General features: G+C 38.2%; 1 protein-coding gene across 1 annotated transcript; it reads right to left on the reverse strand.

The window, feature by feature from the left end:
* Positions 1 to 4: 4 nt before the first annotated feature.
* On the reverse strand, positions 5 to 9,598 carry neil3 (nei-like DNA glycosylase 3). The gene is given in 12 exon segments (XM_018679396.2): positions 5 to 491; positions 493 to 525; positions 710 to 847; positions 849 to 891; positions 1,202 to 1,616; positions 3,080 to 3,243; positions 4,961 to 5,127; positions 5,466 to 5,540; positions 6,690 to 6,903; positions 7,311 to 7,445; positions 9,179 to 9,288; positions 9,375 to 9,598. Coding segments are annotated over 12 exon segments (1,749 nt in total). The 5' UTR covers positions 9,480 to 9,598; the 3' UTR covers positions 5 to 341.
* Positions 9,599 to 11,780: the final 2,182 nt, after the last annotated feature.

The raw sequence follows: 11,780 nt of genomic DNA on the forward strand, positions 1-11,780 counted from the left end.
GAAATTGTAATTGCTACTGCTTTAACACTGGATTCTTTATTAGATTTAGCACAGTTTACTCGTGATAGCGTTGACATTTACATCTTTAAAATGTAGACATGGACAGGACATAACACAAATTAAATGCGAGTATACACTTGATTATATACAGTGTTTTGTACAAACAAGTGATTGGGCATGATCTGAAGATCATACATGTGATATGTGCTCTCTAATGAATTTGTGTATGTCTATTTCAGGACAGACATATCCGCGTATTTCACATAAATACGCTAAATCAGTTTATTTATATGAACATATAGGTATCAGTCTTTCATTAGAAGTAATGTATTGCTAAAACACTAACAACCCGGGAGGATGGACACCCCTGGTCCATTCTCTGCCCACTGAAAAAAGTCACACTGTTTACCCTTTTGAAAGCTGCAGGTGTAGAAATTCCGTCCATTGTTGGGTCCTAGTTTCAGAACAGTCCTCATTAAACAGCGTTTACCTGTGGTGACAAAAAGGGAAGTGCAAGTCTGCCCACTGTGACAGAGAAAATAAGGTTTCATTAAGTTAGCTGTAAAGTTTTATTTCAGTCAGTTAAATCAGATGTAAACAAATTACTAGGCTTATGTATTGACTACAATTTAAGATGCTTAATAATTTAAAAGTTATTTATTTTCCAGACTATATGATGCTATATAGATAAGTTGCTTTCTATTTTCACCTCAAAGAAGTTACACTTGGTCTCTCTGGGGAGTGAGCAGGCATAGAACTGTCGTCCCTTATTCTTCCCCTCCTTGTGGACCACTCTGAGGACAGCTGAACGATGATGGGATGCACAACAAGGGGCGCTGGGACTGGCAAGAAATGGAGGAGCCGTGGCTTGTCGCTCCTATTTTGCGTGTACTGACAGAAGAGAAGAAACAGTCTTATTAGCTTGAAATAAATTGAAAATAAAGCACAGGAATACCTGTCACATCAACCCTTATTAGCAAGCAAACAACCACTCCTTCACTGTGTGTGATGGTATGTGTTGGTAATAATTGTATCTGCATGGTATCCTAGCATAGCTATTCATCAATCTGGGCTTTTTTAACAATGTTGCATTAAAAATTCCACAGTCAGATGGTTTTTTATCCCACTTATCTCCCTGAAGTTGCAAAAAACTTCTCTTATTATAAACTTATTCATGAATAGCCAAGCCCGATTCACTCACCCAGTGTTGGGGGTTCCATTTTGAGCATTGTTACTGGGAAAGGGACTGTGATCAATTCTCATTTTCTTGGATGGGTGACTGTAGGAGGCCAGTGATTCCCCGTTGGAGAGCTCGGCACTTTGCTTCTGCCAGCCACCAGAGGCATAATTGGGGCTTGTTGTCCCTTGGCAGACGCTGTATTTATATAAACCTCGCTCTGCCGCCAAGGAATTCAAATGACTCCCGGCTGGGGAGAGCGGGGAGTTTACAGGCTTTGGCTTTGCGCTCAAGTCAGAGAAAACAAGGGTGGAAGTCCCGAATGCGGACCTCCAGTTGACTTTGAGCTCCTCTTGTGGTTTCTTGAAGGCAGTGCATGGGTATTTAATCAAATCAGTGGTGAAGGGTGATGCCTCAGAGCTAATGTCATCTTTGTGGACTGTGAAGATGAAGACAGAGTGAGAAACTCATTTCATGTTAAGCAGCTGCAGCTTATTCTGATGCACTGGCTGCTCTCATAAAAATGCAGGTTGTTGTTTGCTTTAAGTGTTTAGCTTGCCATAAAATTTACAAGTAAGCAGAAGACTGCTACAATGTGTAGGGGGAAAAAAAAGTCACACAGTATGTTGTGCTGATGATGCCCTTATGCAAAATTCTGTGAAATGTATCTACATTAATAAAACTTTGAAACTAAGTAAATGTTTTCAGTAATGGTGAACTTCAGTTCCTGGACAACTACTATTAATTTGCCCTTGAGCAAGGCACTTAACCCCCAACTGTTTTCGTGGAGCTGCACAGTGGTCAACTAATATACGACTATGGAAATGCAAATTAGGGTATTACTGGAAAAGCAACTTTCCCTGGAGAAAGTGTCCATTATTCATTCTCACGTTATTAAAAGGAATAGTTCATCTAAAAGTTAAATAATTGTCATTAGTTACACACAGTCATGTCAGAAAAGGCAGGTGAACTTGTATATGATTTGTACATTTGTAGATCTAGTTGACTCATATTTACTTTTATTTCTAATAGCTGAGGGCAACATTGTTAAAACTCGGTCGATTACAAGTACAGTGACCACAAAAAGTATTCACCCTCCTTGCAAGGTTACATCGCTCAATTGAAGGAGATTTGGTGTGGCTTTTTATCATTAATCAACAGAAAAAGACCTTTTCAGATCTCTACAAGTGATTTAAATTAATTTCAAATATAAAACACTTTTTATAAGCACTGTAAATGAAGCCAGATGCTTGAAATTGCAGGTTTCTGTCCTGTCCAAAATGTGGTTTGTTTGGAATGAGAACATCTGAGCCAACTGCCGATAATCAATGCCAAATTGAATGGCTGACATACGATAGTCGGCAATTTACTCAAACTTTGGGAAGCTCAGCATAGTGAAATAAACCATGGGCAAACTGTAGTCTGAAGTGATACTCATATAGTTATAGTCAGCTATCATTTGAAAAACTTCATTTGAAATGTAGCAGTAAAAAAAAACCTATAAAATACAAAAAATACAAAGTAAACCATTCAGCTGTGGTTTGGTGGTAGCAACAGAGAGATAGCACATTTCTTTCAAAAATGCTGCACATTCACTGCTGCCATAATGTATCTCAAGACAGCCAGACAAAAATGGCCAGTTGACAGACATGCTCATTACTATTGCAGCAACATACAGAGACACAACTACAAAGAAATCATCCTGCTTGACTGTAGTGTCTCTTTAACAGCTCAATGTTTGGTGCCTTGCTCAGAAGTACTTGAGCATCCATGGCAAGCAGTACGTGGGATCATTCAGCTAAACAGCAAAACTGCAACGACCATTATTTTATCTCTTGCTAACAAGGACGTTCTGTTGCCCCATTAAATCCAGTGACAGTGAAGCCAAAACATTTTACTCACCCTCAGGTCTTGGAGTGAGGCAGGCATCACAGGCTTTTGCTGCTGGCTGGTTGATGAGCGTGCAGAGTTGACAGGCCCAGTCCTCTTCTTCCTTCTTAGCCACATTATCATTGGTTCTCTCATTGTATGCCCAGTTAGTCAGACTGTTTCTGACTGGGAGCTTACTGGATAAAGAAAACACAGGCGTGATTCTAAAAAACCTTTGTTACTAAAACAGAATCAATGAAGTGAAGCACTGAAGCAGAAATCATTTTACTGTGTTAAAACAGAACACTGGATTCTTTTGTTTTTACACAGACAGACACACACTAATCAATGAGGGCAGACAAAATGTTTTGAATGAGTCTACATTTTCTAATATTTTGTGTGGGTATATCATTGTGGGTATACTGAATACAAAAAACACCTCCCAGTATAAGGCAATACCATTCAACAGCACCACAAACTAAAAGCCTCCAAAATGACTGAAAAGTTGATTCAGCAACTCTTTGAAGCAGTTTCACAGTCCAAACATTATAACCATCATGAGGGTAGAATTTATTGCAGGACTATTTTATTAGAATGCATTAGTGATAAACTGGAAAATGAGTGTATTTCCATACTTTGAAATGTGACATATATTACTATTTCATTTTATCATTTCACAGTTTAGCTGTTCAGCTAAACAGTACTTTCAGAATTATTTACAATGTGTGCAATGTAAACATAAATTTCCCTTGATTAGTTTCATTATAAGCAATTAGCCCTTGGTACTGCAAGTGCAAAATGAGTAATACATATAAATTACAGAACAACCAGGGTGCCCCAGGACCCTAATGGTTAAGGTACATACTACATAACCGCAACATCCACAATTTGATTCTGGGGCTGGGGGGCCTGTGTTGCATATCATACCCCTCTCTCCCCAAGTGCCCTGTCTCTTTCTACACTGACTATCAAATACCAGCAAAAAGATTTTTTTTTTTTTTTTCAACCATTATAACCCAATAATACCATATGCAGGCAAAGAGACAACTAACTAAACAAACATTTGCAGTTCAAGCAGAAGATGAAAATATGTGAGAGGGCACTGTGTTTCACATAATTGCTCTAAGCGTACATGTTAGTGCTCTGACATGAAGCTCGACTATGTTTGACAAGACGGCAAATCTGCAATGCCAACAGTCATGGAGGAGCAAAGAGGCAGTGGCTTTCAGGAAACTTTCTTCACAGATTGCTTTATCAGCTGAATAATGTGTTGTAAGGGCTTCGGGCTCTAACCCTGTGCAAAGCTTTGCTCAAACACAACCCAGGAGGTGTTGAGCCTGTGCCCTGTCTGGCAAACACAGTCTTATATGCGCATTAATTTCCCCCCACCATAACACTTCCCACTCCCTGCCAAGCCCATCTGCCTGCAAAGATGGCCTCTCTAAATTTGAACGTATTATCTAAAAGGATTTAGAACTTTCTGCAAAGACTAGGTTTTCAAATATGACACCTGGCTTTACTGTGTTGTTTTTGTGTTATAGTGGTATTACAATTTTAGCAACAAAATGTATAAAGAATTCAAATAAAACCTACAAATTGTACTGCTACAAAATGACTTCAGGTTTCATCACATTTCTACTCAGAAAAAGCAACAGAGCATATTTCATTATTGTTCATAAAAACCCTGAATATAACATCAGCCACAAAAAATTTAGTCTACCAAACTCTAGTGTAAAATATTATTTTATGTTGCTGAGAAAAGGCATTGTAACAGCTGTTCTTATTCTGATCTCAAACATTACTACTATCACCCATTTCTGAACACCTTCATGAACCTTCCATGAAACCATCCTTACAAGAATGCAAGACAATACCTTTCCAGTCAAAGTGCCGAAGGTCTATGAGAATTTCTACCTGATGTCAACCCCGCTGGGATCTCCCCTCTGACAGTGCTCACAGAAGTAAGTCATCCTGCCGTTGTCTCCAAGACGACAGACTGTGATGACATGAAAGCACTGGCCACACTGGGGACGCTTGTAGACTTTGTAATGTTTGTAGAGAGGAGAGCCAGATTTGCGACACTGATAGAGATGAGAAGGGCAGACAAGAGTGAATAGAAAGATGTGGATAAGGAGAACAAGAGAAAACATTCAGCTTCCCTTACTTGTCTATTATGCATGGAGTGAAAGGAATATTTGTTTTATCTATTCTCTAGGCAGTGGAGCTTTGACTCCTGCTCTCCCTCCTCAGCAATACAGGATTTGAAGTTAATCCATTCTAGCAAGTCATACTGAATGAGGTGTCAGCTATATGCCTAAAAGTAAATTTGTATATATCAAAATAAAGAGTATACACAAACACACAGCATGTACAATAAATCAACAAAAAAAGTATTTCTACTGATAAACAAATGTCTAACCTTATAAAACAGAAGGGTAAAATCACGCGTCATTTTCACCAAGTGGTGGATCTGTTCGTCTGTCAGCTGCTGAACCTGAGAGTGAAGCAGCACAGTTAGTTACAGCTCACAGCCAGAGAGTGAATAAATCTTATTTGTATAGCCCTTCATTTCGAAACAGAGACGAAAAGCGCTTCACAGTCAGCAAATCAATAAAACAAGCATATAACCAATAAAACAACCAGACATGAATGAAAAACTGGATTTAAAATGGTGCAATGGAGAAAAATTACATATAAGGTATTCCCTAGACTAGCAGCCCAGGCGGCAAGGACCTGACTTGGCCTCACACAGTGCAAAAAAAAGAAAACACCACTTGTAGCTCTTTCAGGACACCTAGGGGCTTGATAATGGAGGAGAAGCTCATAAAGATTCAGTGGTCCCAGAAGAAGAAAAAGGGGCCAAAAGTCCTAGATTAATGTTTTGGTCCAGTGTGCTATATTCTTGTACCCCATCTAATACTTTCTATGGGGAGCAGAGCAGAGCCCCTGGTAATAGCAGAGTAATAGAAGTATTCATGCTGCAAAGTCTTTTACTTGCAGTGGATAGGTCACCCTAAAATCGCACTTTTATTCTATAGTTTACTTAAAAAAATATTCCCTGAGTGCGATGTGAAGCATAGTGAAACATCTTTTATAGAACAGGTGTCTGAACACGTGCAGTTTTTATTAGCTTCATGACTGTACAATTTGGATGTTTTTACTAGGTTTATTAATGTAAAATAGGTGGCATATACATGTCACTCCTTTTTTCTGCCCGCCTCCTGGCATTGACCTCAGGACCACAACTGAAATAAGTCATGTGACTTTCTTGGAATATCCTGATGAAATTTTGTACTTTATGTACTGTAATGTATGTGTACTGTATTTTTCCTATGTGACAGATCCAGATCAGGAGTAGAGAATATTATAAAAATATGTTATAAATTAGAGGGAAACACATTTTTGAGTCCCACTAAAGACTATATGCATTCACAGAAAAAAAAAAAATCAATTTCCAATCTGCACTAAGGGAAAGGCACATCTATGCCGCAATGCGCTTGTTTGTCTTTTCCCCATTTCACCCTCCTCATTACAATGCATCACTCAATAATACAAGGGCTTAAACTTTTTATGTGAGAGACGTCTTGCATTTTACCCTCTTTTCTGTTCCTCTGCTGAACACAATCCATCATCTTTTCCATACCTTCACGGCTGGGTGGAAGCCCGAGTCAAACAGGGCTTCGTTTTTAATGATGTTGCCGACTCCCGGCATGACAGCCTGGTCTAAGAGAACGTCACAGAGCATCCTGCTACTTTGGTTCCTCACTGCCTCCTCAGAGCGGGAGAAGCTGAACTTAGAAGAGCACACATCCAGACTCTCCATAGCCCTCACCCTCTGCTCACAGTCCTCTGTCAACCTGCAAGCACACACAATTTTATAGTACAGGAAGAGTTTAGAAAATATATTGCTGCTGTTACTGCAAGTGTGCCACAAGGTCACTGGTGCACTTGTGAGGTTACACATTTCAAAATTGTTTCTTTCATACACTCTGTTTCAGTTTGTTTGTTATGAGATGGAGCAGGCATAGGTGAAATTTCCAGACAGCAGAAATAAATGTCTGTCTGGCTACTGAACAGTACACCAGGACCTTACAGTCAATGAACAGGACAAATGTCGAGCCAAAGAGGCAGCGTTTTTCATGCAACAATAGCCAGTGTCTTCAGACACAGCCTAATATAGGACATACTCCCTGTATGAGACTCGTACCCCAAGGTGAACTTCTGTCACCTCAATCTATCTAGGCTAGGCTGGTGTCCCTGTTACCTTATTTCCACAGTGCTGTCAAAGAAGCACACAATGTCGTTAGTCAGGTGCATTTCCAGCACTGGTATGGAGTCCTTCCTATCCTTCCTCTTGGCAGGGTTTATACGCATTGATCCATTCATTCCAAAGTGGACTCTAAAGTATATGAGCGTTAAAGAATGAAAGAATGAACAAATGAAAGAAAGAAAAGACAAATTTACTTTAGAGATATGTCTCAGTCCACATAAGACTTGATAATAAAAGGACAGAAAAGTGGCTTGATAGTTGGAGACTCCACTGAGAATTAGAAATGTCACAGGCTCCATATGTGCAAGGTACTGGTGGTTTTATCTGTTTTTTCACATCTATTCAGCTATATATCTATGAATATTGATGACTAATTTTATTTGATGATTGAAGTAACGTTATAGGTCTATAAACTGGGGTTTGTTTGATAAGACAATGTTGCAAATTAATGAATTACAGATCAACTTTATGTCTATGTTATTTTGTTACATCAGATGTTGCATCTAATTTGCCTCAAATGGTACTAGACCACTATAAATATATTATGTATATTATTGTTCATCATGTTATCTGATTCTCAAGTATAACATATAATATATATGATATTATATTATATATATATATATATATATATATATATATATATATATATATATATATATAGAGAGAGAGAGAGAGAGAGTAAATGTACATATAAACGAATATGTACATTTACAATTACCACAGCAGAGAATTTAATCGTATCATTCACCCCTGGTTACAGTCATTAAAGCTAAAAATAAATAGTTTCCATTATGGTCCTCAAACAGCAAACAACACAAGCAACAATGTGACATTAAATTGAGCAGATTAAGCTTTTTTTCCTCCAAATGCCTAGTGAAAGAATTAATGGTACGGCTGCAACTAAAGATTATTTTCATTATCAATTAATTTGCTGATTATTGTTTTGATTAATCATGTTGTACTAAAATCTGTGACCCAGGTTGGAAATATACCGCAAACCATACTGCCACTGCAAATATTTTTAAAATCAGACTTTAACACATACTTTATTTTGATAGAAGCTTTTACCAAAGGTGGTGCCTCCACAGCACTTAGGCTGGGTCACACATTATTTTAAATCATAAATTGTTTTTATTGCAACACCAATAAATTATATGCAATCCAACAGGTTGCCGATTGCACTCTGAATGTTAAACCCAGCTACCTCTCAACCCTCATCCCTACCCCCCTATGCTCTGTGACAAGATTTTAAGTATACACACTGATGATTTGGGTTCTCTGAAGTACCAACAGCACTACCCTAAATTGATCTTATACTAAAATAGAAAAGAGTGTTTATCAATATTATATTTAGTGGTGAAGATCTTGAAAGTACAGGATAGTGTTTGCCCCATATCTTCAAGAGTAGTAATACATTTATCATCTATTTCAAGTTTTGTTAGTGAATGATTTCCCCCCTGATAAAAGTTTATTTGTTTTAACCAACATGGTACAAGTGTTTAGAGCAGTAGAAAATTTGTTAAATCCCTAGTTCCTATTAGTATAGTGTGAATCATTTCCGATATGCGTCACATATTTCGATCTAAAATATGTGTGGCAAAAATAAATGCTAATTCCTAATCAAATCACACAATCTGGTCATAAAACCTTCTGTAACACCAGTGTTGTATCAGTGTTTGTTATCCTGTCGATACAGTGGAGCCACGGAGGAGGGCGCTGTGGGAAACACTGCTCTAACATTATTTTAGACTTAAACACATGACCAGTTTTTTCAAAACCTCCAGGTAGCATTGCCTGAGTTATAAGTTACTTGGAAATATAGTGACTGATAGTGGCTGTCAATGTGTGTACAGTCTTACCTCAATGCCCTTGGACCAAAGTACATGAAGAGCTCCTTCCCCAGAGTTTCTACACCGGTGTACTGACAACCATAAAAACTGTGGAAGGCATGTCCCTCAGGGTTGTTTTTCTACGAAGAGACCCAAAACGTAACAGGTTAACGCTAGCTCGATAACCCGATAACACCAGCGCAAATCGTGACATAACGTAACTTACAGTGGGTTTTGTCAAACTGCCTCTGATCTCCTTCAATTTTTGCCCTTTCTGGACTTTTGAACGGATTTTCTCTCCGTTTAATGTGCAGCCCGGACCTTCAACCATCTTCCAGTTCAGTTTTTAAAACCCTTTCTCGTGTTAAACTAAACACCAGCAGTCCAACTTCCTAAGGCAAGAGTTTGTTGTTGCCTTTATTCCCCCGCCAAAATATTTAATGTCGCGCATGCGCTGTACGGTTGTCCGGAAATGGGCGTTACATGAAACAGATTCATTAAAGGTGCATTAACCTATTTATCCTATGGAATACGGTACAAAAATATGTTTATTGGCTCAGAATATTATTTCACCGTGCTTCGAAGTGGCGGATATATTTTAAAAAGTTTGCTCCTAGGTTTTATCAGCAATTTAAGTTTTGGTTGATAAATAAATGTTATTGTTTAAGTAACCTATGTATTGAGCTGTATGTATTGTTGACTAATGCATTTCTTCAGTCATTTACTCATTCATTGATACTTCACTAATCTGAGAGAATTACGAGGAAATGTAACATTATAAAACAGTGGAGACTGAGGCACAGCATAGGCCTTACAGATGCTTATTGCTCTATGTTCTATGCCACGTGTAGTACCAAATGCAGTTTTATATACAATATCAAGGTCTTAATCTTCTTCTTCTTAATACTGCATATTAAACATTGGCTTCCCTAATTTTAAAAATGATTGAATTCCACAAGAATGATCTATCAACTACCAGCATTCAAATGAAATCATATATCCTCACAGGCTATTTCAAACATCATGAAGTATAATTTCCTAATGAATAGAATAAAGTGTTACACAGAAAAGTATAGTCTTAAGGTATGATGATCCAGTATCTCAGTGTCAAAGTCTATCAAAACTCTTTATTTTAGATTCTTTACAGGTGCCAACAATCTGCAGTAAACTGATGGATAAGAGTAGTTTCATTAATTGTCCACTTGAGGGCGCTAATGTACTATTCTTGGGCCTGTAGCCCACACAAAGACACATCTGTGATGTAACCTGTAACACTTCTTGAATCTATTTGTGATTATGACAGATAGATAGATAGATAGATAGATAGATAGATAGATAGATAGATAGATAGATAGATAGATAGATAGATAGATAGATAGAAACTGACACTGATCCAAACCCCTTGTCATATAGCTCATGATGTGAAAATGTGAGCAACTGAGAACAAAGACTAAGTAAGCACTCAGCCACATTTTGACTTTCATCTAACTTTAGAAGGTGCGTTCAAGTTCCAGAAAATGCCCTTGATATGCCTCCTCAACTCCATCCATTACACCATCATCCCAGGTTCAATTTGACGGCCAGATGTGAGCCTTATATGGCCAAGTCGTACTACCTTCCATACCTCTACCATGTTCATATAAGGGATCCCATCTGCCTGAAAAAAAAATTCAAAGGAATTATAATTTGCATTATTGTCAAAAGATTTTCTGCATGGCTTGCTTGTGTAATTGCAACAACTTGTTTGCTCTGCAGTTCTGCCATTCAGAAACCCTTCTGTAGGCCCAGATAAAAATAGATAGACTACAAGTTCTCCAGCCAAGTGTGCAGCCATGCCCTCCTTCAAAAAAAGCAGCACTCAGCAATAACGTGAATTAAAATCTAAAGCTGCTCTCTCACATTGGCTCCAAGGGAAGCGGAGTGCTTGAAGCTGGGTCCCACCCAAGGAATTATGATGTAATTCAATACAAGTTGCAAAAAACTGGATTGTGCCCTCTTGCAGTCCCCTCTCCTGCCTCAGGACCTACAGTATCCTGGGATAAAAGCAAACATTTTCCCCTTGGTATCTGCAGAATTCTGCTCCCTCCACAGAGTGAGACATATAAGAGATTAAAGGTCAACAAGTCTGTGCCATTTCTTCTCATCAGTTCAAATGGCTCTTTTTCAGTGCAGCAGGCTACATCAAATCAGCTCAGACTCAAGTTGGCAAAAAGACATAACGTGACAAGAACTTAAAATCCTAAAATAAATGCATCAGGAGATTGTGCATATTAATTAGCAGTGCAGAGGGGATTTACATAGTGTGTGCACAATCATACTTTATCAAAGCACTGTCCCGTGTTTGTGTAAAAAAAAAGTTGAAATGACCACAATGACCATAAAGACAGAAGACAAACCTATTAATCCATTTTCAGATTTGTGTATTTTTTTTTTTTTTTTTTTTTTTTTTTACAGCTGTTGCAGTCTGTGAAGTTGTACATAGTGCTTGCACCCAAGGGTAGTGGGTGATACATTTGAAGGTTGCATGAAAATGCTGACTAAATAATAAGCACAAACAAACCTGATCTACAACTATAAACAAACTGCTGGCCATGTTTTCTGAGCGTAAACAGTGCATGATAGCCTGTTTGCT

The sequence above is a fragment of the Lates calcarifer genome, linkage group LG8, assembly GCF_001640805.2.
Source record: "Lates calcarifer isolate ASB-BC8 linkage group LG8, TLL_Latcal_v3, whole genome shotgun sequence".
NCBI lineage: Eukaryota > Metazoa > Chordata > Actinopteri > Centropomidae > Lates > Lates calcarifer.